Raw genomic sequence first — 27,268 nt, forward strand, 5'->3', positions numbered from 1 at the left:
AATCATACCCCTTACCGTTGAGGCGATTCCAACTCATAGCGACCCTATGGGACAGAGTAGAACTGCACCGTAGGGTTTCCAAGGAATGACTGGTGGATTTGAACGGCCGACCTCTTAGTTAGCAACTTATCACTGCACCACCAGGGCTCCATGGCTCCGTTAGTACTTTACAATCTGGTAAAAAACAACACAACGAAAAACAGTTACTGTCAATTCGGTTCTGACTCAGGGCAACCCCACGTGTGTCAGAGTAGAGCTGTGCTCCAGAGGGTTTTCAGTGGCTGATTTTTTTCAGAACTAGGTCTCCAGGCCTTTCTTCTGAAGCACCTCTCAGTGGACTCAAGCCTTCAACCTTTTGCTTAGCAGACAAGCACGTTAACCCCGTTTGTACCACCCAGCACCTCCTCACAATCAGGTTGATTTTTCTAAGACAGCTAGGCCTGTGTTTCAAGTTTCTGTTTAGGTATTAAAGATTCCTCTTTAATTTTCGTTGAAAAGAAAATGTATACGACAGGGAGAAAGCTCTAGTCTGAGTGCTTTTATGCTGTCTGCATGAACTTCTCTGAGCCTGGAACTGTCTTCCAGTAAGAAGTGGGTGACAGGCTATGAAAATAAAGAGTAACCTTTTGAACACACGTCAGTCCAGCAGCCTGGGCTTCCCGAATTGCATTTTGAGAGAAAGGAGAGCCGAGTTAGGTTTGGGCTCTACTCCTTCCCACTTCCCCCACCCCCAGACTCACTTTGATCTGTGAAGCCTGTCTAATCCTCAGCCAAGTCTGCAGGAACTTTATCCAGAGCAGGAAAAAGGGAGATATTTTTCCTTTCTTGGGTGGATTTGTGTTTATATAAACCCTTAGCAATGAGAACGGAGCCAAGTGCAGGCACCTGCGTCTGGGGAGGTGAGCTGGAACGAGTGAGTGGTGGGCAGAAGCATGGACAGCCTATCCCGAGTCAGCTTTGGCTTGAGTCTGGTGCTGCCAGACCTATTGCAGGTCAGGGAGGAGAGGACGGTGCCAGTACTCAGGCACATTTTCCTGTGAGCATACGTGTATGGTCATTACGGTGGTGCAGACGATTAAGTACTTGGCTATTAGCAGGAAGGTTGGTGGTTTAAATCTACCCAAAGGTTCCTTGGAAGACAGGCCTGGTGTCCTGCTTCCAAAAGGTCCCAACCTTGAAAACCCTATGGAGCAGTTCTACTCTGCACACGTGGGGTCGCCATGAGTCAGAATCGACTCAGTGACATCTAATAGCAGTGACAACAGGGCCGTTATAGAGAACAGCATGGGGCAGAGCCTGCAGCTAATCAATTCTTTGCAGATCGTAACACCAGCATTAGATTATACATATATATGACTGTTGTTACTGTTGTTGTACAGTCAAGTTCATTCTGACCCATGGCGACCCCATGTGCTACAGAGTAGAACTTCTCCCTAGTGTTTTCTTGGCTATAATCTGAACGCAGGTAGGTTGCTGGCCTATCTTCTGCAGAGCTGCTGAATGGGTTCAAACCACCAACCTTTTAGGATAGCAACTGATCAGACACCATTTGCACTACCGGGACTCCTTATGCATAGGATTGGTTCGTTTTGTTTTTGTTGTTTTTGCTAAGAGAGTAGGGTTGTGGAAGGCCTCAGCTGTTGCCTTTAACCTCAGAAGATTTGAGATGTCTTTTTTCCCTGAACAACTTTGGCTTCTCGCGCTGTGTCCTGCTGTTGATTTATTTGCATGAATTTGTCTAAACCTTTTTTGACTGGTGGGAGCCACTTCTTGTGGGTAGTAACTTCTTTAAGTATGCTTGTCATCAAGATGAAGGAGCCCTGGAGGCACAGTGGTTAAAGCCATTGACTGCTAACCAAAAGGTCAGAGTTCAAAGCCACCACTGGCTCCACAGGAGAAGATGTGGCTTCCTAGAGACTTTGGAAACCCTATTGGTCTCTATGTGACCTAATTAACTTGGCGGCCGTGGGTTTGGTTTGGGCTTGGGTCATCAATACGGGTGATTTCGTCATAAAACTACCTCGTTTAAGGTTCTGCTTTTTTAGCCCATTTTTAGGCATTCCAGAGAAATATTAAACAGAATCTAAAAAAAGGCACTATGTATATCACAGCAATTTGTATGTTATCTGTACTAATCTGGAACTGATGAAGATGCTAAGAATAGCAAGGTTTGTGAGCTTTGCTACAAACCACCTTGTATTTTGCTATTGTTTACTCTCTTAGAACAAAAAGAAAAGCCTTCCCTGGTAAGTGACTCACCTTCCTGTAACTTCCCTGAAGTCACTTCTGCTTGTTAATGACTAACATGAGCCAGGTTTACCTGCTGTCCCGGGATGTTTGCCCTCATTCCAGGGAACATTTATTTTGTCTATTGGAGCCTCATGCTTTCAAGTGGATCCATTGGAAGGCTACCTAGCATCTCTGCTCAATGCTGTAATAACAGACTTGAGAGGAAGGAAAATTCCCAAGGACTCTGGGAGATTCCGAGACCTCTAAGCTTTTTGAACAGTTGAGAGTCAGAGGAAGAGCAACCAAGAGAAGCAAGGCTCTTGCTTTACTGCAGGTGATTAAAATAGAGGGCGCCATTGAGTGAAATTAGGCAGCTGCAAAAGGACAAATATTATATGAGACCACTATTATAAGAACTCAAGAAAAAGTTTAAACAAAGAAGAAAATATTCTTTGATGGTTACAAGAGTGGGAGGGAGGGGGGGTAGTCACTAATTAGATAGTTAGCAAGAACTACTTTAGGTGAAGGGAAAGACAACACACAATACAGGGGGAGTCAACACAGCTGGACTAAATCAAAAGCAAAGCTATTTCGTGAATATAACCAAACATTTCAAAGGCCAGAGTAGCAGGGTCAGGGTTCTGGGAACCATTGTTTCAGGGGACATCTAGGTCAATTGGCATAACAAAATGTATTAAGAAAACACTCTGCATCCCAATTTGGAGAGTGGTGTCTGGGGTCTTAAATGCTAGCAAGTGGCCGTCTAACATGCATCAATTGGTCTCAACCCACCTGGAGCAAAGGAGAATGAAGAACACCAAAGACATAAGGTAAATATAAGGCCAAGAGACAGAAAGGGCCACATAACCCAGAGACTACATCAGCCTGAGACCAGAAGATCTAGATGGTGCCTATCTACCACTAATGGCTGCCCTGATAGGGAACACAACAGAGAATCCCTGATGGAGTGGGAGAACAGTGGAATGCAGACCTCAAATTCTCATCAAAAGAGCAGACTTAATGTTCTGACTAAGATTGGATGGACCCCAGAGGTCATGGCCTCCGGACCCTCTGTTAGCCCAAGGCTGGAACCATTCCTGAAGCCAATTCTTCAGACAGGGATTGGGCTGGACTATAAGATAGAAAAGGATACCAGTGAGGAGTGAACCTCCTGGCTCAAGTAGACACATGAGACTGTGTGGGCAGCTCCTGTCTGGAGGCGAGATGAGAAGGCAGAGGGGGACAGAAGCTGGCTGAATGGACACGGGGAATACAGGGTGGAGAGGAGGAGTGTGCTGCCTCATTAAGGAGAGAGCAACTAGGAGTACCTAGCAAGGTGTATATAAATTTTTGTATGAGAGACTGACTGGATTTGTAAACTTTCACTTAAAGCACAATAAAAAATAATTAAGAAAAAAAAAGAGAGAGGAACAGGGTGCTGTGAGGAAAGGAATTTCACATCCCAAGTATGGGGAAGAGGATGAGGTAGGAAAGAATGGTACAGAGGATTGGATGTGTGTGAATAAAAAGACAAGAAGAAAAAAAAAAAGGAAACAGACATTATGAAAGGAAAGTGTAAGCTTGTAATGTGAGGGAGGTGACAAAACTCTGGCGACAATTTGAAAAGAAAATTTGACAGCACCCTTTTTCCCCCTTCCTGTTTGAATTTTTGCCAAATGCTTTCAAACAGGTGCTATGACCTCAGGTCACAACTTTTGGATCTAGAAAAGTCCTGAGTGATTACCCCCATCCATGGGCTCGTGGGCCAAATGCTGTCTTTGGTGTAGCCTGTTGTTGTTAGGTGCCATTGAGTCGATTTCGACTCATAGCGACCCCATGTGACAGAGTAGAATTGCACTTGGGGGATTCTTGGCTGTAATCTTTATGGAAGCAAATCACCAAGTATTTCTCCTGCAGAGCTACTGAAAAAAAAAAAACCAAACCCGTTGTCATGGAGTTGATTCCGACTCATCGCGACCCTATAGGACAGAGTAGAACTGCCCCGTAGAGTTGCCAAGGAGCACTTGGTGGATTCGAACTGCCAACCTTTTGGCTAGCAGCCATAGTGCTTAGCCACTATGCCACCAGGGTTTCCAGGAGTGGAACTACCCTGTAGGGTTTCCAAGGAGCAGCTGGTGGATTTGAACTCCTGATCTTTTGGTTAGCAGTCATAGCTCTTATCCACTGCACCGCCAGAGCTACTGGGTGGGTTCAAACCACCAACCTTTCAGATAGCAGCTGAGTGCTTAACCATTGTGCCACTAGGGCTCCTTTGGTGTACCCCACCTGAGATATCTAGTCAATTGCTTCCCCTCTCTGTGCCCCAACGACTACAGCAACAGCAAAGCTGTGTGTAATTGGTAAGCGAACACTACTGTTAGGGCAGCCATCATCTTCGGTAAGGCACTGGGTGAACGAGGAAAGCTAAGCTTGCTGATGCCCCAGGTGGAGCACCTGCCGTAAAAGGAGGCATTTCAGGTGTCAGTCATTTATACCCAGTGTGGGGGCTCAGCTTCCATAGCATTATTCATCAGGAGCGTCTGAGAAGTTCACAGGTAAGGATCATTACGTCAGTCACCCAAGGAGTCACAATTGTGATCTTTGTTTTTCCTTCTTCTGTTCTGCCTGTAACTCTCACTGCTGTCACCACTTTGGGGAATATTACAAAGAAGTGGAAGAAAGTGTTGGTGTTTCGTTTGTGCAGTGTAGCTCGATGACCAGGTGATGACAACTTGGTGAAGATAGGAGATAGGTACTGAGATGTACCCTTAGATGAAGGGCATCTGTGGAATCCAAGTTGGCCTGTTTCTGTTTGGCTTGTAGAGTGCTCTCTCTACTGTTAAGACTTTACAAATTGCTCCCCAAACTTAAGGGTCAGAAGGGTATTTCTGAGTGTTTCTTTCGATGAGTGGAGGCAGAATTTTCTTTGCATCGTTAAGTTGCCTGGAACTCAGTGGATTCCTACATTTGGAAGAATTGAGGACCACGTGGTGAAAATGAAAACACAATTCTAGAAGAGGTTCACACTCTTACGTACAAGTATATCCCACTTTTTAAGTTTTTACAGCTACCTTAGGAGGTATCTAAATTATCAAGTAGCCCTATCACTTTGACTCCTTTTCAAGAGGAACTAAGTGAGCCAAAAGCAAACTGCCCACAGGAAGAATGTAGCATCGTGCAGTTTTGGAGACCCTGTGCGAATTCTAGAGCTCCTTAAGAGTCTGTGTGTCCAAGTGCTGGACATTAACCCCAGCTGACTTCTTGGTAGCCCAGCAGGCAGATTCCGCTGAGTTCACTGGGTGCCCAGCACATTTCCAGGCAAGTTCAGCAGGAGCCACCTCAGGCATCTTCCCAGAGAGTTTTCAGGGTGTCCCAGCTGCCCTTCCCATGAATTCTGCAGCATCCCCTGAGGGGTAGCTTTCTGGGGAGTCCAGTGGTTCTTCATCTAACGTCCCAGCAAGTTCAACAGCAGCCAGGCTTCTTCTGGCCTTCGAGACTTTGCATTAAAGGTTTCTTCTGCCTGAAATGGTCCTCCCATGGCTGGCTTGTCCTCATTCACATTTGAGCTTACATGTCCCCTGGGGAGAGGTGTCTCACAACCCACTCTAAGCAGCTGCCGAGTCATTGTCACATCACCCTGTTTCAACTCTCTGTGTAACAACTTTTTCTTAGTTACGCAATTTATTACCAGCCTTTTCTGTCTAGACTGTAAGTGCCATGAAAGCGTGGATCCTGTGTGCCTTATTCCCTCCTGCATTCCCAGAGCCTGCAGTGGGGCCTGTCTGGCTTACAGGGTGGTCAGTATGTATTTCTTCAATGAATGAAATCAGTCGTAGAGCGAGGCCTAGGGCATAGGATCCTCCTCTTGCAGTTCTTACTGCATTTACACCAGGATAGCTTTAGCCAGGGAAGTAATTCCTGGCTCCAGTAAACTTACCTCCCCTTTTCTCAGAAGTCGGAGTCCCTGGGGTGGTACAAATGGTTAGTGTGCTCAGCTGCCAACCAAAAGGTTGGTGGTTCAAGTTCATTTAGAGGCACCTCAGAAGAAAGACCTAGTGATCTTCCCCCCAAAATCAGCCATTGGAAACCCTGTGAGGCACAGTTCTACTCTGACACTCATGGGGTCGCCGTGAGTCAGTATTGACGGCAGGTGGTTTTCTCAAAGGCTATGGTAAAATTCTCAAGATCAATTTTGAAACTATATTAATTTCAATGCATTTTCATTTTGCTTTTAAACTTTACCTTTAGTATGATAGCAAATACCCTTAAGTGACATTTTATAATCTGCATCTTTTGGTTTTAAAACTTATTTTGAAAACTGTACATTTATTCCCGTTGGCTAAAATGACAGTTGAAGACAAGTTGTTAAAGATTGTGAAAGGGAACGCTTCCATAGTTCGCAGTTTTTTTTTAATTCTGTGAAAAAGGTGACTGCTAGAGATGGGCACAACAGTCCTGGGTTTGGGGTCTGAAAACCTAAGTCTTTCTGCTCTTCTCGCAGACTTTCTATGTTATTTCCTGGGCATCACTTTCTCTTCTGAAAAGCAGAAGTTGTAATTCATAATCAAAGGACGGAGACCCACATCACTTCACAAAATGGCTTTTTTTGTTTTAATCAACATTACCAAAAATACAACCCAGCCTATTTATTTCTTCTGAGCGTCGGCATCCCCAGGAGCCCGAGCCGTGCGCTATGGTCCTCACACCAGGGGAAACGCCCCGGCCAGAGAAAGGGCAGCCCAGGCTGCAGACGGTTGAAATGACAGATTTTGAGAGATCTTTTCTGCCACCTTTTCTAACACTTAAAGTACTTGCAGTGACACGTTCTTCAGCTGAACGCTCCATTATTCAGAGCATACTTCTCCTTATACTTTCTGGGCTGTGCTTTAAGACAGTTAAGGTGTCCTTTATCTCTGTCTGGCTCTTCTCGTCCAGGTAAAGGTGAGCACGTAGCTCTCCAGTCTTTGCTGTCTCTGCTACTTTGTGGACTTGCAAAGTGCCGAGTCTGCCTGCTCGTTACTTTCAGATGCTGCTACATTTGGAGCCCTGGTGGTGTAGTGGTTAAGAACTCGGCTGCTAACCAAAAAGTTGGCAGTTCAAATCCACCAACTGCTCCTTGGAAACCCTGTGGGGGAGTTCTACTTGGAATTGACTTGACGGCAATGGGTTTGGTTTAGGTTTTGGTTTGGTGCTACCTTTGCCCCGAGGAGGCCTGGGGAAGAGGCAGTTATTGCAGCGACATCCAGATTTACATGTTATTAAAAGAAAGCAAGAAAGGCTTTGCTGGGGGAGTATGGATTTTAAATATTAAAGCTGAAAGAGGCCTGAAGACATCTAGAAAAGCCCTTCTGTAATTGTTTATTTTAAAATAGTTTTAATTTCTAGACTGTGTGTGCTGTTTTGAGAAATGCTTATAATGTAGGACTTTTCTGGATCAGGAACTGACTTATTTGCATTGAAAAAATACTTTGGGCTTTTAATATTTCAGTTTGGATTGCAAATATAAATTTTAGTATTTTGGCATAATGTGCTCAATATTTGAAAATTCTGGTAAATGATTGTCAGAAAAAGATGTTTGTTTCATTTGTCTTCTTTTGATTAAAAAAATAATGTAATAAAACTGGGTGTTCTGTTCTTCCAAAGGGAGGGGGAAAAAATCCAAAACAGATATTAAAGAGTTTGCTGTGGTCCTGGGTGCTGCAAATACTTAAGCGCTCCTCTGCTAGCCAAAAGGACCAACCCACAGGCACCTCGGAAGACAGGCCTGGCGATCTGCTTCCGAAAGGCCACCACCTTGGAAATGCTACGGAGCAGTTCTGCTTTGCACACATGGGGTCACCATGAGTCATAATCAACTGAATGGCAAATAACTAACAACAAACAAGAAGTTGCTAGCATTTTAATGGTAGAACTCTTGAGCCAGAGTAATTAAGAACAGTTTTTCATAACTTTAACGGGCACAAAACCGAAAACAAACCCATTGCCGTTGAGTTAATTCTGACTTATAGCGACCCTGTGGGACAGAGTAGAGCTGCCCCACAGAGTTTCCAAGGAGTGGCTGGTGGATTTGAACTGCCGACCTTTTAGTTAGCAGCCGTAGCTCTTAACCACTACGCCACCAGGGTTTCCAAAACGGGCACAAAGGAACTGTGTAATACAGCTTCAGTAAATCTGTGTTCTGTTCATCAGCCCAGATCTCTGCATCTTCGGAAGGACATATTACATTGTAAAACAAGCATGAATAGGAAATCTCCAGCAGAGGAGGAAGCATCAGCGTTGAAACCTGGCAACTCCTTCAGTGGGAAGCATACTTTAGTCATTGTGTTATCAACTCAAACCTAAAATTAAATAGATAAGTAACCTCAGGACTGTTGTTTGTTAGCTTATGTTTCTAATTACTTTCACATTTCCACATAGAGATGTTAACCTCATCATTTTAAATATCTACAGATGATTCCATCTTGGTGATGAGTCAGTTTTTAGCCATTTCCCTATTGCTGGATACTTGAGGGAAACCCTGGTGGCATAGTAGTTAAGTGCTATGGCTGCTAACCAAAGGGTTAGCAGTTCGAATCCACAAGGTGCTCCTTGGAAACTCTATGGGGCAGTTCTGCTCTGTCCTATAGGGTTGCTATGAGTCGGACTCGATGGCACTGGGTTTGGTTTGGTTTTGGTTGGATACTTGAGAGGGTTACCAGGTTTTCACTGTTTTACAAATAGTGCTGCTATTAGCAATCATTGTGTAGTTTTTGCTGGAGAGAAAGGCCTACTTCCTTTAAACGAGTTCCTGGAAATGGAAATATACTAGGTCAAAAGTATATTTCTCCTTAATGAATTGCCAGTGTTCTCTTTGTAAACATAGTTTTTTTTATAGCTCCCACCAACTTTGAGGTTTACCTCTTTTATTTATTTTTGCTAGTGATGATAGATGTGTAAGAAAATCTTTTTTTCCATTTGATATTTACAAATTTCTGATGAAGTGATATTTTGCATTTGATAATTGATGATCTAATCTTCTGTATTGCTTTGCCATAGAGACTCTGGGTGCTAATCTTACCTGTATCAATTCTTTAAGTATTTGGAAGACGAGGCTTTTAAAAAACCTCATTACTATAATAATAGCTACCATTTCTCAAGAACTTACCGGATGCTCCTTTTTATTAGCTCTGACGCATGGTGACCCTGTGTACAACAGAACAAAATGCTGCCTGGTTCTGCGCCTTCCCCACTGATCAGTTGTGACCCATAGGGTTTTTATCGGCTCTTGGCAAATTACTTAATCTCTCTATGCCTCAGTTTCCCCTTGCATGAAACTTCCTTGTCCTTTCAACCTTTGCAATCTGTTTCTTTGACTGGCAACACTGCTTAGGGATAGGACCCAAACAAAACTAGTTGCCTGGCTCTGATGACGTTGGGAGTCTGTGGGGGCAGACTCTTGGTTAAATAGGAACTCATAACTAATGCTTAATAATCTGTGGCAAATTATTTCAAACACTCTGGAAAATGGATTTTCTCCTCACTCCAATCTGCAGCACACCCAGCAGGAAAGCCAACAGTGCCGGCTGGTGCCAGGGGCAAGGGCCTGGCCTCTGCAGGTGTTCTCCTGCGTACCCAGGCAGCTGAAAACAAGTAGAGCTGAGGCCTTTGCAAAGCTCCAGCCAGGAGAAAGTTCTCGAGGAAACCAGAGAAGCCCAGTTGGTATTCAAGCCTTGGGGATAATCTGAGGTCAGAGAGTGGGAATTGAGAATATAAGGTGACAAGCTAGGTGGGAGTAGCCTGGGACCAGGGTTGTTTACAGAACAGGGGTGCTCAGAGCACCCTTTCACTGCAGCCTACATGGTGGCTTGGTTGGCTTCAAGGTGCATAGCTGTTTATTGGACTTAGAGAGCTTCTGATATATTAAGTGATGTTTGGACTGGATACTCTCCAGGCTTCATTCTAGCTCTAACATTCTATTACTTTGGTTCATGTTATTACTTTGAAAACATGTAATGTTTACATTTTTTAAACTCGTTTTTATATTGTGAGATCCTTTTCTCACTGGTGTTGGAGTACAGTCTTGAGGCCCAGGTATACAAGCTGAGGATGCTGTTAACTTTTGCAGTGGTTTGGTGTTTGCACTAGACTGGTTAAGGAATTCGAATCATATCTAGTTCTTATTGTGCAAAACCACATAAAATGTTCGCATCAGGAAATGTCTTTCGTAAAAGTATGGATATGTCAGTGCTTAGTTCATTGTTTAAAAATAGTGTTTTTATATTGCTTCTCTAGCAAGACAGTGTTCTGGCATGAGGACTCAGTTTCTGCTTTGTGGGAGGTGATGAAGGGAAAGGCCCTGAAGATGGGTTCCCAAATTCACATCCTCAGTCTGCCACTTGCTGAGTTTTGACTTTGAGCTCATCACACAACCTCTCTGAGCATTAGCTTCCTGGTTTGTAGACTGAGGACAGACCCTTATAGAGTGATGGTAAAGATTAAATGAGATATACATCTAAAGCTTTCAGCTCAGTGCCCATACACAGGTAGCCTCCATCAATGTGAGTTCTACTTATGGTGAGGCATTTACAAATATGTCATTCTGAGCCAAAAGATTTTTATTATATGTTCACATAGTCTTCAGGGTCTCCAGCATTTCAAATCTGTAATAGAAGTGATGGCTGCCATAGCACTGAAGTTTTAATTCCAGCAGTGTTTTTCCCCAGTTGACATACCTTTTATATCCTTGGTTTGGTTTACTTTCTCCGTTTTATTAAGGGAATTTAGGCAATAAGGTGTACCATCATCAGCTGAGAAGCCATTGATTGAGTACTTGCTGAGCGAGACCACAGTGCTGGCCAGGAGAAGAGGGAAAGGGCAAGGTACCCACTGGGTTTAGTGGTCCAAGGGAAGGAAGCTAAGAAACGGAAGTCCTTGCTGCTCTTAAGGACTTATAATCTCCCTGGAGAGAACAAATCTGGCGTGTGCAGAACACACAGATTTCCTTTAGATGTTACAGTAATCCATTAAGTTAATTTTCTGTTATTACTAGACCGCACTGCTTGTAAGGTAATGTGGTGTTGGCCCTTTAAACTGCGCACACATACCTGGCCAGGACAGAGCTGGGCTATTCTCAGGCTCTTTACCTTGGGAGCACCTTTAGCCTGCTGCATCTCCAAGTCATTTATGCAGGGCTTTGTGGACAGGCTGCTCCAGTCTGCCCGACTCCCATCTGTCCCCGATCCTAATTATGAACACCTCATTGGCAGTCCTGGCTTCATTGGGCTCTAGAGACCCTGGCTCAATTGCCGACGTCTAGATAAAGCTCCCCAGAGTCAATCTGAAAAGGAAGGTGAGGAGGATGGGGGCGGAGGATGTCTTTGTCTGGAGCCATTGCCTTTGTGCCATGAGCATTAGACCGCTCTCCATGGTGACGCAGGTGAGAATTCAGGCAGTGGGAGCAGAGCCAATTCAGTTATCCTTGGTAACACATTTGTTCTCTATGCCATTCTCTGCAGACCCTTTGCATCCTCACTACCTACCCTTCTCCCCCTTCCCCTGCCCCCAAGCCCTGTCTTTCCCTCTAAGATGTGCCTACTTTTAAGCCACATCTCATTGATACATTTTCTCTCTCCCTCTGCAGGGGAGCTGCTGAGTCAGCCCAGACCTGAAGGAGTGGCAGAGATCATTTGCCCCAAGAATGGCAGCGAGCGAGTGAATGTTGCCTTGGTTTACCCACCTACACCGACTGTGATCAGCCCCTGTTCCAAGTAAGTGGCAACATCCACACTGGCCCCCGGCCCTCGCTCCTGGCCCTAGCCTGGAAGACGCGATAACAAAGCTGCATCTCAACAAACGTCGAGAAGTCCTCGGGGCAGACCTAGTTATCGGGGCGTCATCAACAGCAAAACAGGAACTTTTCTCTTTTTGTGATTTTTCACTTATGTTTTACTCTTAGTGATAAAAATCAGAGCGTGTTTTGATGGGCAGTCTTAATTCTGTCACTATAAATAGGATGATTTTTGCTTGGGTACCCTGATACTCTGGTCGTTCGTGATCTTCAGGGGCTGTGCAGTTTGCCACCACTTTCCCCCAAAATGAACAGAGAGTATACACATGCAAACTAATTTTTGGATAGAATGTTAGCTTAGTATTCTAGCTAGCTCATCCCATTTGGGTTCTGGGGGGTCGCTATGAGTCAAAATCAACTCGAAGGCAGTGGGTTTTTGGTTTTTTGGGAAGACTCCAAAAAGACTACTTTTCACCTGAGATGAAATAACTTTTAACCTCAAACCTTAAAAAGTAACAGCCACAGACCTTCTTGGGGCAGATCTGGTTATCTGGGTGACATAAGCAAACCAGATAAAGTTATGCAGCAAGTTTTCATTTTTCTTCCTGTTGAAGTTCTGTTTTCACTTACAGACTTCTTATAGGGAGTTTGGACAGTTTACACTGGAGAGGCGTGATGTGTCCTTTCCTCTTGGGAAATCTGCTATTTGGCTGCGTTCCAGGGACCTCCGTGCCCTAGGAGCTCATGGCTCCGCCCTGCAGTGTCGGCTCTCCTCCTTTGGGGTGCCCTCTGCAGAGAGAGGGGCCACGGTGGCATCTCATTCATGGGCAGCTGCAGCAGAAGTGTGATGCCCCTTTTACCCACACTGAGTGACTCTTCAGGCTGAGCATCCATCATCCATCATGGCTGGAAAATGTCACTGAACACCCAAGGGGAACCCTTATCTGGTGCTCGCCTACTCAAAATGCTATTTTAGCTTACATGCACGTAATAAAATTTATCACTAATATGACCCTCAGGGAGCCCTGGTGGCACAGTGGTTAAGAGCTTGGCTGCTGACCAAAAGGTCAGCAGTTTGAATCCACCAGCTGCTCTTTGGAAACCCTATGGGGCAGTTCTACTCTGTCCTATAGGGTCGCTATGAGTCAGAATCAGCTTGACGGCAATGGGTTTTGTTTTGTTTTATGACCTTCAGACACTGCGAAATCTTGAAATGCTTCTTAATTGTTAAACTAGGATTGCGTGGTAACTTTGTATTAACTACAACATCCCTGGTCCTGAACATGTTCAACAGCAGAGCTTTTGCGTTTTTTGAATTTGTGTACGTTGGCGTCTTTTCTTTCAGATAGCCCTAGGGTAAGGATGGGGGATATTATAGAGACAGCAGGATACGGGACAGAGGGAAAGAGTTGTTCAATCCGCTTTGCATTGTTGTAGATTCTCCTCAGCCGGAAGAGACGTTAGCCTGTTGTTTTGCCATAGCCACACGCCATTTAAGGGGGGCATGGAGGTAGGAGTTGTAATACCCACTTGCACAAGACACCACAGTGGTATCCAGCTTTATCAGTGTTTTCCCACAGGCTTTTTGTATTGTCACAGAAAGACCCCATTTATGCCAACCTTTTCAGCTTCTCTCTCTTGCAATTGACTGAACCTAAGTGAACAAGTAGCTTTAAAGTTGGGTAACCAGAGGCGTGTTGCAGATGACCATCTAGATGCTGGAAGGAATGCCATCAGGGATCAAACTAGTCTTGACCCAGCCATCTGTTATAGATGGAACTGTGAGAAAATAACTTCTGTTTGTTAAGGCCATCCACTTGTGGTATTTGTGTTATAGCAGCACTAGATGACTAAGACATCCGAATAGTTTCCTTTTAAGGTGTTGTTAGGTGCAGTCCAGTTGGTTCCGACTCATAGCGACCCTACACACAACAGAAGGAAACACTGCCTGGTCCTGCGCCATCCTTACAGTCATTGTTATGCTTGAGCCATTGTTGCAGCCACTGTGTCAATCCACCTCGTTGAGGGTCTTCCTCTTTTCCACTGAACCTGTACTTTGCCAAGTGTGATGTCCTTCTGCAGGGACTGATCCCTCCTGATAACATGTCCAAAGTATGTAAGATGCAGTCTCGCCATCCTTGCTTCTAAGGAGCATTGTGGCTGTACTTCTTCAAAGACACATTTGCCCGTTCTTTTGGCAGTCCATGGTATATTCAATATTCTTCGCCAACGCCACAATTCAAATGCGTCAATTCTTCTTTGGTCTTCCTTATTCATTTTCCAGCTTTCACATGCATATGATGCGATTGAAAATACCATGGCTTGGGTCAGGCGCCCCTTAGTTATAGCAGCACTAGATGATTAAGACATCATCTGAATAGTTTCCTTTTAAAATAGGTCAAGAAAATGACTCATAAAATGGATGGTAGGTTTGGGGTGTAATTCTTAGCTGTAAATGAAGAAATGTTTTCTAAATAGGAACATTTCTCATTCCTAGCAAGACTTTTCTTGGAAATGGCCACTTTTTAGTATGGAGGCTACATTCTTCTTTGTGTGACCACTTATATAAAAGTACCTTTCTTCGTTATTGAGTGCAGCCAGAGCAGAAATACCACAGGTGGGAGATGGCTTTAACAAACAGAAGTTTATTCTCTCACAGTTTAGGAGGCTAGAAGTCCAAATTTAGGGGGCCAGCTCCAGGGGAAGGCTTTCTCTCTGTCGGCTCTGGGGGCAGGTCCTTGTCATCAGTATTTCCCTGGTCTAGGAGCTTCTCAGCGCAGGGACCCCAGGTCCAAAAGATGTGCTCTGTTCCTGGTTCTTCTTGCTTCATGGTAATGAGGTCCTTTTTTCTGTTCAGTTCTCTCTTTTATATCTCAAAAGAGACTGACTCAAGATACAGCCTCTTCTTGTAGGTTGAGTCCTTATTAACATAATTGCCTCTAATCTTGCCTTATTAACATCATAACCCAATGCCTTCGACTCCATTTGGACTCATAGCAACCCCATAAGGTTTCCAAGGCTGTAAATCTCTGTGGAAGCAGGCTGCCACATCTTTCTCCCTTGGAGCAGCTAGTGGTTTCAAACCCCCAACCTTTCGATTAGCAGTCACTGTAACCACTGCACCACCAAGGCTCCTCCATTAACATCACAGAGGTTAGAATTTATCACACAAAGCATGATCACTTCAGATCAGAAAATGATGGACAACCACATGATACTGGGAATCATGGCCTAGAGAAGCTGACACACATTTTGGGGGGACATGATTCAGTCCGTAACAGGACGCTGACATTTGAAGCCTCTGTTCGTGCTGCCCAGTTTCACGTCCCCCCTCACACATGCACAGCTCATGTAGCATCTGTGAAAGCAAAACAAACATAAAGGCAGCCTGGGCCCAGAGAAGGCCTGGTTCACAAGTGGGTGGACACTGTATTGGCATTGGGAGATCGGGGGACTTGATGAGGAAAGCTGTCAAAGGAGGTGGCTGTTATATCAGCACAGCTTGGATCTGAGCCTGAAATTCAGACTTGGCTCCAAGCAAGCACTAGAAATTGGGAGAAGAGGGCTATTGTACTGGCTCTGCCGCTCCAGCCAAGTTAACTCACGCAGGTCACCGTAGAAGGATCCTTCCCTTCACTGTCAGCCCTACGTAAAATATCAACTATGTAAAACATAGTTGGATGGACCAGATGAGGCTCTATTACTCAGGTATACACATAAGAATTTCCCAGGGGAGGGAGGCATGAGTCTTTAAGAAAAAACAAACGTCCCCAGGTGATTCTAATGTGAATTTTCCTGGACACTCTAGTCCCTCTGATCCCTCTATGGCTTTAAGGGTGGGCTCCCTGGTCAGTGGGTCTTATCCTTGGCTAGAGGACCTCTCTCTGGTCAGTATCAATTGGCAGCACCAAGGCAAAGCTGATGCGTGTTGCCTGGCAGTCAGACTCAGCACAGTGCATCTTCCTCCAGGTAGGGTGAACACGTCATTCATTATTCAGATCAGAACACGGCTGAGAGTGACAGGAGAGCTGGTGACAATTGTGTGGGGTCACCAGGCGGGAGCCAGGACTGTCCCAGGTAAACCAGAATATCTCCCTACCCTGACGTCGTTGACTTCAGTCTTATGGTGGTTTCTAAAGAGTCATTTCAAGCTCTTCTTTGTTCCTCTCCTTTCTAGGTTAAATTCCTGAGACCCCTCATTTAACCACCTCCCCTTGACCGTGCATAAAATAATGTGCTGTAATACGGTTCATTAAGAAAAAACAACAACCGTGACTGGGTTTTGATTGGACCTTCCTTATGATTTCCAGGCTTTCCTATTTCTTGTTTTTAAAAAATTCTAGGTGCTTAATTCCCCCATTGGGTAAGAAAGACAGAGAAAAAGGAGTATTTAGTGTGTGTGTGTTTTTTTTTAATGTGATTACTTTTATAACTTGTCTCAGTGGTTGGTAATTAAGATCTCTCCCAGCATTCCATTTGGAAGAGGTTCCACGACCTGACCGACGTGCTTCCCTGGCCCCCTCACCTCCAGGGAAGAACTTAGGAGCTGGGTGACTTCCTGTCCTCTTTACTGATTACCAGATAGAAATGTGAATCATTTTAGGGGGACCTCATACCACCAAGAAAGCAGCACCAAGAGCAGAGCACATCCTCTGGACCCGGGGTCCCTGCACCTGAGAAGCTCCTCAACCAGGGGAGATTTGAGGACAAGGAGTCTCCCTCCAGAGCCAACAGAGAGAGAAAGCCTTCCCCTGGAGCCAGCGCCCTGACTTTGGACTTGTAATCCACTAGACTGTGAGAAAATAAATTTCTCTTTGTTAAAGCCAAAAAACAAAAAAAAGAAATGTGAGTCATTTTCATAGTTTGGATATCCCAGGCTGATTTTCAAGGATATTGGCTTTGAATTTGCCTTTCGGATGAGATGAAAATTCATCCGAGAGCACATTTGCCTGGGCTGCTCCGAAAAATTGTGACTTCCTTGAGAAAAGGAAATGATACCATTTTAAAAACTTTATTGAGTTTCAATTTACATGTCATAAACTATGTCTATGCGGTGGTTATTGGTATATTTACAGAGTTGTGCGACCATTAAAAAAAAAAAAGAAACCGTTGCCGTCAAGTGGATTCTGACTCATAGTGAGCCTATAGGACAGAGTAGAGCTGCCCCATAGAATTTCCAAGGAGTGGCTGGTGAATTCGAACTGCTGACCTTTTGGTTAGCAGCCGAGCCCTTAACTACTGCGCCACCAGGGCAACTGTGCCACCATTACCGCAGTCTAATTTTAGAACATCTTTATCACTTCAGAAAGAAACCTCGTGCCCTTTTTCAGTCACTTGTGTCTAATACAACACCTTGGTCTATGCCATCAGCAAACATTTTTAGTGTCACTTCCAGGGACAATTTTGCTATCTGGTGTGTTGGTATTGAACAGATTTCTGAGTTTTAAAGAAGGTCTTATGAACACGTGGTGTTTGACTGAAACCTGTTCAGCATCAAGCAACGCGCAAACCTCCACAGACAGACTGGTGATAGCTGTGCGGCAGGTGCATTTCCTGGGACTTGAACCCACGTCTCCTGCACGGAAGGCGAGAATTCTACCACTGACCCTTCATGGCAGCATAATTGACCCATAGACATTAAAGGGATGCTGAGCCTTGGGCATGAGGAGTCTTAAGGAACAAATGATTTTTTCAGTGAGAAAAGTAAGGAGAGAGTAGAGGATACTTGTTTTTTGGTGTTTTGTTTGTGAACCTCTGTCTCCGTCCAGTTGCAGCTGAGGTTGAAACACTTAAAATATGCTAATTCGAAGGGAGCCTGAGCCGCTTTAGGCAAATGGCAGCTTGCTGGCCACATGTGATTTTTAGGTGTTTTTTTTTCTTATGCAGAATGTTTACCTTATCTTTCCTAAAGAGGTTTAGACTAACCCTTTCCCCTACCAATTAAACTCTGTGCCGGGGATATACTGCCAGACAGCCCAGTTCATCTACTGATTTTCATTTAAAAGTCGGAGAGATGTCAACAGGCTAGGACAGGAACATGTTTTACTTTGAGGCATACCGCCTGCAATCCAGTCTTCCATGTGGTTTCTTTTAATGGATTCACCCTTGAACCTACAGGAACTGGCGATAGATCACTTTTATTTGCCGATGTTGGTGTGTCTCTTGTGGTGGTGGCATCATGTCTACATGTACCACTGTATGTGGAATGGAGAAAGCTGTCAGGGATGAAAGAAAAGGGAGTCAGTCCCATGTGCTACAGTCAGCAAAAAATGGGCTGGTTTGAAAAGTGTTGGGCAAGCTTTCTCCTTTTCTACAGAGTAATAATAGAGGGAAAGACATTTTCAGAACTACCTTTTAAAAACTTGGATTATTGCCTATGTATAGTACTGTAGGGTTCGACTCATAGCGACCCTATAGGACAGAGTAGAACTGCCCCACAGAGTTTCCAAGGAGTTCCTGGTGGTTAGCAGTTGTAGCTCTTAACCACTACACCACCAGGGTTTCCTCCGATTCAAACGGGATTCCAGTTAAATTCAGTTACTCGCTGTTTGTAAGTATTCTCAAAAGTACAGTGATTATTTTACATGGTATTTTTGGCAGTTACATTGTTACGACACAGAGATATGTGAGACCAATTGAAACCGCCTTTTTAAAAAAAGTAGGTTGAAGACCCTGTGGCCTTTGTCTCAACAAATAAGCAGGCAAAGTATGTCTAACTCAGAGTAGTTAGTATGGACTTGTTAAAAACAAAACGAAACAAAACAAAGCAGTGAAGCACGAAGAATTTGGTTTTGTCCTATCGGAGAATTTCTCTCTGACCACAGAAAGCGTGGAGGGTGGGGACGGGATTTCAGAAGGACAGAAGGCCAAGTGGGGAGGCTCCCCATGGTGTATCTCATTGATTTGCGTTGATTTGTTCTGCTGTTTGCTGGGAGTGAGACAGCTCATTGCTTGCTATGTTCGCAGGCTTAAATTATCTTAAATTATCTCGTCTCCCATCAGCCCCATTGATACTGGAATTTGTTCCCTCTCTGCTTAGGTATCTCCACTCTTTCTTGGACAATTAAGTGGAAAAGATAGTGCTTCTTTCCCCTATGCCATCATTTTTACTGTATCCCATCTGTGACTTTAGGAGCACCAGTTTTTAAGGGTAAGTCTCTGGGAAGCAGAGAGGGTTTCCGCATAGGTGAGGCCCTCTGGAGCGGCTGGTGGATTCGAACTGCTGGCCTTTTGGTTAGCACCCGAGCTCTTAACTACTGCACCACTAGGGCTCCTTGGAGAGTTTAGGCCCCCACCAAGAAAAAAAAGAGGGGGGAGTTTGGGGATGAAGGGGACCTATAAAGCAGCAGATCGTTAAGATAACATTTATTTATTCAGAATCAGCTCACGTTTGGGAATTAGGAATGAAGAAGTGGCATGATTGTTGTGTTTAACTTACTGTGATATTGCACATGTCAGTAATCTTTTTCTCCGTTATTGGAAAAAAAAGAATAATAATTTTTAAAAATTTGTTCACGGTAATATTTTGCAGAAATATTGTATCAGGAAAAGCTCAAGTTGAACATAGCATGTCGCTTTTTTAAAAGCAGTGTTTGTATTTATTTTCTGGAGGCAGTTTGATGGCCCTGGAGTTAACGCTTCCTGAGTGTGAATCTTTACTGTTTATTAGTGCTGTGACTATGGACACCCGCAAAATGCAGATGATAGGGGTGCTCATCTCATGGGGCTGCTGCGAGTAGTTAGATAATTGTAGGTGAAGCATTTAGCGTAATTTTTAACACACACACAAAAAATTGCTCAATAACCTTGTTGTTCACTGCCCTGGAGTTGGCCCCCAACTCATGGCACCCCCATGCACGATTGGAACGAAACACCGCCCAGTCCTGCGCCAGCCCCCTATTGGGCCGTTGTGATCCAAAGGGCTTTCTTGGCTGGTTTTCAGAAGTGGATTGCCAGGCTTTTCTTTCTAGTACCGCTTAGTCTGGAAGCTCTGCTGAAACCTGTTCATTGTCATAGCAACACGCAAGCCTCCTCTGACAGCTGGGTGGTGGCTACACACGGGTGCATTGGCCGGGAATTGAACCAGGCTCACTGCGTGGACGGCGAGAAGTCGACCACTGAAGCATCACTGAACCTCCACCGCTCTCAGTAAACTCAGCTGCTGTTACGGCTGTTAGGAACATCAGCGGTGTGCACTGCGGATGCATATCCAAAAACATAACCAAACCCACTGCCGTCGAGTCAGTTCCGACTCATAGTGACCCCATAGGGTTTCCAAGGCTATAAATCTTTAGTGAAGCAGACTGCCACGTCTTTCTTCCACGGAGCCACTGGTGGTTTTAAACTGCCAACCTTTTGGTTAGCAGTTGAGTGCTTTAGCCAGTGCACCACCAGGGCTGTGGATGGCATATGAAGATTATGAAATTTTTTTTTTCTTTTTTCTCTGAGAGTAAAATCCACCCTCCTGACTTACCTGGCATTGTTTAAGTTATTGAGGTACTTGCCCAAGGAAGGGAAACATATATGCTGGATAGATAGGTAAGAATGTTGGCTCACCTTCCCCCTTACAGCCATGAAAGGGTCAAGGTGGAGTACAAGGAGGTCTGTCGGTAAGGCCGTCTATAGGTATTCAGTAAACACCAGCAAACAGCCCTGTTGTCATAGAATAAGGAGAGATGGGTGGTATCATTTCTGTCATATCATAGTCACAAGTGCCTACAGTACCTGGATAAACTCCTCAGAGCAAAACCCTCCGACTCATCTGAGCCTCCTTACCCCTGTAGGAAACCCTGGTGATGTAGTGGTTAAGAGCTACAGCTGCTAACCAAAAGTTTGGCAGTTCGAATCCACCAGGTATTCCTTGGGAAACCCTATGGGGCAGTTCTACTCTGTTCTGTAGGGTTGCTATGAGTCAGAATTTGCTCGATGGCAGTGGGTTTGGGCTTTGAGTAACACCCCTGTAAGTCACGTGGGCAGATGACCCATTTACTGACAGTCACACTGTTCATGAGCCACATGGCTGGGCCTGAAGTCTGCGCTGTGGCCCGGGGCACCGTGCCGCTCCATGGCGAACGCTCTCTCTTCCCCATGCTGTGGCTTCAGTTTCAGCCTAAACCTTCCAATACCTTGAATGATGATTTCTTTGTTGCATCCCAGGAAGGACAGGCTCTACGCCCAGGAGGATTCCAGGTCTGAGCCCCCAGGCTGACCTCTCCCTTACTCCAGGCCTCCGTTTCCAACATCCTACCTGGAGCTCCCTTGCGTGTCCTGCAAAACTGGTGCAAAACATCCTCACCCAAAGCTTTTCGTCAGTTTCCTGTCTCCCACAACGGCGTAGTGTCCTCCCATCAGCTCAAGCCAGGTGTCTTGTCAGCTTCAACGCCTTCCTTGCTCGTCTTCCCCATACGTAGCTTTCATGGAGACCTGTTATCCCCTCTTATCGGTGTGTCTTGGCATGAGTGAATTTGGCTGTATAACCTTCTCTTCAGCCCTGTGCTTTCTTCTAGCCCCGTCTGGCTCTGCCAAGATTCCTGAGACTGAGTCTTAACTGGCTTCCTACTCTCTAGTCTTTTTGCGCTTCAGACTAGTTTTGCCTTTCAACGTCAGGCTCTGTCATATCTCTTCGTGTTTAGAAGTCTGAATGGCTTCCTGGCAATTAAAGGCTGAAGTTCAGAATCCTCAGCAGGACTCAGAAGCCTTCTCAGTCAGACCCAAACTCCTATCCTGACAGGGTGTGACACTCCGTCACTGTGCCTTCTGCTGTGTGGACAGCCATACTGTGCCCCTGGCTGGTTCTCAGTCCTGCACGAGGTGACGTGCCTTCTCTTCTACCTGGTAAAGGTCCAGTGTCCCATTTTGCTTCTGAGTTCTCAGCGTCTAGCCATCGAGAAATGCCTGTCGAATAACTGTTTGAGCATTTCAGGACTCACCAACTCATACAAACAAAAAACCAAAACCAAACCAGTTGGCTTCAAGTTGATTCTGACTCATGGTAAACCCACGTGTGACAGAGTAGAACTGCCCGAGAGGGTTTTCTTGGCTGTGATCTTTACGGAAGCAGATCGCCAGGCCTCTCTTCTGAAGTTCTGCTGAGTGGGTTTGAACCACCGACCTTTAGGTTAGTAGCGTAGCGCAAGCTGTTTGCACCACCCAGGGGCCCCGCTGACTCATAGGGGTGGCCCAGTTCCTATAGTAACAGCTTTAAATAAAAAAAAACTTTTCTAATACTTCCTCATAACTTCTCTCCATCTGTCTCTGAGGCACCTCCCATCTTTCGTTTTGATAGCCCTTCAGATATGTGAAGATGCCTCTGATTTCTTCTCAAATCTCTTGCTCCTCTAAACGTTGTCAGTTGTTTCAGTGGTTCCTCGTTCATTCTAACATCACTTCCTGACACCTCACCTTTGTGGGCCTTCTTCTTGTGAAATTTTGCTTTGCTAGGTTTTACTTGTCAAAACCCAAGACACGTGATTTATCTGGTAGACTACCACAACTTTTAACTACTTGCGTGGTTTCAAGGCTTAAGGTCTTGGCCAAAGCCTTGTGCAAACTCCTTCGTGAAACTATTCCCAGCTCTTTTTAACTGTAATCAGTCTCTCTTTCCTTCATATTTCTTTAGTAATTTTTAATACCTCCATTGTAGTAATGATCTCTAGTATCTTGGCAAATTTTTACCCTGACTTTATCACATCATATTCATCATTCGTTCAACAGGTCTTTGTTGAGTATTTGCCCTCTTTTGGGCATTGTGTCAGGAGCCCTGGTGATGCAGTGGTTAAGCACTCGGCTGCTAACTGAAAACTGGACGATTTGAACCACGAGCAGCTCCACAGGAGAAAGACGTGGCAGTCTTCTTCTGTAAAGATTTACAGCCTTGGAAACCCTATAGGGCAGTTCCGCTCTGTCCTGTAGGGTTGCTCAGAGTTGGAATCTACTTGACAGCAGTGGGTTTTTGGTTTTTTGGGGACACTGTGTCAGGTGTAGGTGATACAGAAACAAATGAGACAGACACTGCCCTAAAGGGTCCAGCAGCCTCCTTGGGGAGAATGGGAATCAAGGAAATAACCAGACAACCTTGTGTCTAGTTGCAATTAAAAGCTGATACCTGCCATGATAATTGTATGAACAGAGTCCTGTGGGCACAGAGAAGAAAGAATTCTACCAGGAAGAATCAGGAGAGGCTCCAGGAAGTAGCATTTGAAGTGGTTCTTGAAGGATGAGGAGGAGTTTAATGAGATGGAGAAGCAGTGAGAGGTGGGGCAGTTTGGAGATTTGACGGCTATTTCCTTTCCGTAAGAGACCAAATATGAGAATTACCATCTACGTGGGAAAATGTGCAAACTGGTTTTCCTTTTTCTCCCTCGAACAGTGGGATATCCCCTCTAGGGGCCCTTGATGAGGTATTCCTGCATTTCTGACTCTGGTCGGGCCTACGCTCAGTCTTCCTCTGTCTCAGGGGAGCAGACAGCCAGACGTTTCCCTATTCCTGAAGGTTCATTAGATTCAGTGAGGAAAACATTTACATAGCACATCTCCCACACTGATCAAAACTCGCACACCAGAATTAACTGCTTGGTTCAGACATGAAATTTTACACTGCTATCCTCTTTACAGCTAGATTTATTATTATTATAACTTGAATTGGAGGCCACTTTCAAAACTTTCTGTGCCCATAAGTTTAGTATATTAAAAGGTCTTTAAAAAGTCCTCATGGCTGAGTGCCATAGAAATGCGAAACTATCCCTAGGACCCAAGATAGTCCAACTCTGTGATAGCTGTCAGGCCTGCTTGGGAGTCAGATAACCCCCGTTAAAGCCCTGGTTCTGCCACTCATTGGTACACACTATTTCAGAAGTTATTAATCTCTTGGGACCTTCACTTACTTCTTTGTAAAATGCACAGTAAGAAAGGGCTTAGCTGGCGGGGTTGGTTTGAGTTGAGGATTAATCACAAAACGCACCACAATGAATGGCACAGTTCCCAGCATGCAGTATGGTCTTAGGAAAAGGAAGGTGCTTCATGTTGGTGAGGTGGTTATTACTATTATGTGCCAGCGAGCCCCGGGCTGATTCTTATGGAATTATCAGTTTCCAAGAGATCAAGCTGCCTTAGGAGAGATAGGGTGAGGACAGCAGCTCATAACCCCTTTCTCCTTTCCTTCCATTGTATGTTTTATTAAATGTTCAAAGCACTTTTAAAACATCACGTCACATGTCATTGTAGGAAAGCTGAAATAAGGGATGGGGACCTTTCACACTTTCTCCTCTAACCATTTTGTCTGCCACTGAATGTTGCTTGCACTTGATTTAAGTAGCTCAGGATGCAGACATTATTTTATATTCCCCCACCTCTAGATTTTAGTTTGATGACCCTGTTTATAAAACTTTAAGTGAAATCGCTGCCTTTATTTTAGTCCAGATAAAACTCGTTGCCGTCGAGTTGATTCCAACTTATAGCGACCCTATAAGACAGAGTGGAACTGCCCTATAGGGTTTCCAAGACTGTAGTCTTTACAGAAGGAGACTACCGTGTCTTTCCCCTGCAGGGTGGCTTGTGGGTTCAAACCACTGACCTTCCTGTTTGCAGCTGAGAGTGTAACCACTGTACCACCAGTCCCCCTTTGACTACACAGAGGCGTTCAACTGTGTGAATCCTAAGAGATTATGGATAACATTGCGAAGAGTGGGAATTCCAGAACACTTGATTGTGCTCCTGAGGAACTTGTGTATAGACTCAGAGACAGTTGTTCAAACAGAACAAAGGATACTGCGTGGTTTAAAATCAGGAAGGGTGTGTGTCGGGCTTGTATCCTTTCACCATACTTATTCGGTCTGTATGCTGAGGAAATAATCTGAGAAGGTGGACTATATGAAGAAGAACACAGCATCAGGATTGGAGGAAGACTTATTAACAACCTGCGATATACAGATGACACAACCTTGCTTGCTGAAAATGAGGACTTGAAGCACTTACTGGTGAAGATCAGACTACAGACTCCACTGTGGATTACACCTCAACATAAAATAAAAATTCTCACAACTGAATCAATAAGCAACATCATGATAAATGGAGAAAAGACTGAAGTTGTCAAGGATTTTATTTTACTTGGACCCACAACCAACACCCATAGAAGCAGCGGTCAAGAAATCAAATGACACATTGCATTGAGCAAATTTGCAAAACATCTCTGTAAAGTGTTCAAAAAGCAAAGATGTCACTTGAAGGACTAAGGTGCTCCTGACCCAAGCCATGGTATTTTCAGTCTTCTCATAGGCATGTGAAAGCTGGACAATGAATAAGGAAGACTGAAGAAGAATTGACACCTTCAAATTATGGTGTTGGCCAAGAATATTGAATATACCATGGACTGCCAAAAGAACAAACAAATCTGTCTTGGAAGAAGTATAACCAGAATGCTTCTTAGAAGGGAGGATGGTGAGACTTCATTTCATGTACTTTGAACATATTGTCAGGAGAGACCAGTCCCTGGTAAAACAGAGGGTCAGTGAAAAAGAGGAATACCTTCAACAGGATGGATTGACACAGTGGCTGCAACAATAGACTCAAACACAGCAACAATTGTGAGGGTGGCGCAGAAAATCAGGCAGCATTTCGTTCTGTTGTACGTAGCGTCACTATGAGTCAGAATCGACTCGACAGCACCTAACGGCAACAACATCTTAGTCCAGATAGACATCCATTCTCCCCTTTTAGTGCATGTTCCTACACTTAGAGTGTTATTTGGTGTGTGCCCATGTGGGTTTATTGAAAGGAGTAGTTCTTTGTTTGGAGTTTCAGGTTCTTAATTAGAAAAGTAGTTAAGCTCTGAAATTATGGTAGAATAAGTGGCATAGCCAATTAGTGTGGTTCCCTCTTTATATCTGAACTGAGTTCAACATCACCCGCAGAAATGTTTGCTTAATTTTCTACCGAGTAGACGCTTTCTTTTGGGGGGACATCAGTAGTCTGACGTCTGTCTACCTTTTCATGAGGAATTCTAGAGAAGAAATGAAAATCTGTGCTAAATAAATAAATAGACTTGTATTATTGCTTCCTTTTTTATGATTGAGAATATCTTCCTTGGTTCCTTTTGTCATTTCTTTCCGTTCTTCCCACCTCCCCGTATAGGAAGAACGTTGGCGAAAAGCACAGAAACCAGTGACTTGTGTGGCTGTGGAATTTCCGTGGAGAGAAGAGAATACCGGAACTCACCTGGACATCCTGTGTACCTGGCCAGCCCTCCGCACCCCCGAGGGAGCCTCTGACCTCCAGCGAATAAGCGTTCAGGGTGCTTTCAGAGGAGAGAGCAAAGCCCTGGCTTGTTGAAGAAGCGGGGAGGTGGTGAGGAGGGGGCAGAGAGGGCAAGGGTGGGAGAGAATGTGGAGCAGATGTTTCACACCCGGAACCTCAGAACTGTGGTCCTCCAAGGAGAGCGCTACTTGAAGAAAAGAAAAGGAAAAAAAAAAAAAAAGGTCTAATGGCTTCTCAGGGATTTTGTTTTCCACGCACATATAAGCCATAGTTGCAGTCCAGGCGACAGCGTTTAGAGCATTGAGATTTCAGTTCTGTTAATGTGAAAGAAGGATCAACCGACGTTCATTGCTGTTCCGTAGCTCGTGTAAGATATGTATATGTTTATCTTTATTTTTATAATATGCAAATACATTTAAATTTATACAGTTTGAAGCTTCTAGCGTTAGTTAACACTGGGGTGCAATATTCTGCATGAGAACTGTGCCAAGATGGGGCTGATTTCTTATTTTAGCATACTTTTTTTTTGTTTTTATTTCTTTATTCCTTTTTCTTAGAAAAAAAAAAAAAAAACTATTAGCCCACGAATCCATGGCTAAATGTTCGTTCACAGAGATTGCCAAGAACCTGTCAGCAAGAATCTTCAGTAAGCATTTTAGGCGCTATCCCCTCCCCTTCTTTTAATTACAGGTCCCTGCCTCTAAATCCCTGGACAGGGCAGCAGGATTTTTCCTTTTCTTTCCCCACATATGGCTTGGGCCTGGCAGAACTGTTCATTGCCCAGGTTTTGTGTACAGCCGTGGGTTGTCACCAAGTGGTGGTACGTGATGGTCTGGAGCCTCCGTTCAGTAGCAGAGGCCTGATGTTAGAATTCTCCAGAGGAGGATCCAGAGGGGACAGCGATTCCATGGAAAACCTGTCATTCCAGAGCTTAAGATAATCAGGAGTCAGCTGTTCTGAATAACACATGCAAAGAGCTCTGCTAATAAGTACCTTTTTTTTTTCCTAGAACATTGTTGAAAT

General features: G+C 44.6%; 1 protein-coding gene across 3 annotated transcripts in view; it reads left to right on the forward strand.

Moving 5' to 3' along the window:
• MFHAS1 (multifunctional ROCO family signaling regulator 1) overlaps positions 1–26,483 on the forward strand; it is a 109,464-nt gene extending 82,981 nt beyond the window's left edge. The window contains exons 2-4 of one of the 3 annotated variants that reach the window (XR_775786.3): positions 11,849–11,975; positions 19,035–19,145; positions 26,123–26,483. Coding sequence is in view for 2 of the 3 variants with exons in the window: in XM_064272844.1 (XP_064128914.1) it covers positions 11,849–11,975; positions 16,599–16,764 (293 nt within the window). In the remaining variant the exon portion in view is untranslated. Of the gene's footprint in view, positions 1–11,848; positions 11,976–16,598; positions 16,790–19,034; positions 19,146–26,122 lie in introns of those variants that run through there. The other 2 variants (XM_064272844.1, XM_010592485.3) reach the window with 2 other exon arrangements.
• Positions 26,484–27,268: the final 785 nt, after the last annotated feature.

Source organism: Loxodonta africana, chromosome 19 (genome assembly GCF_030014295.1).
Source record: "Loxodonta africana isolate mLoxAfr1 chromosome 19, mLoxAfr1.hap2, whole genome shotgun sequence".
In the NCBI taxonomy this organism is placed as follows: Eukaryota; Metazoa; Chordata; class Mammalia; order Proboscidea; family Elephantidae; genus Loxodonta; species Loxodonta africana.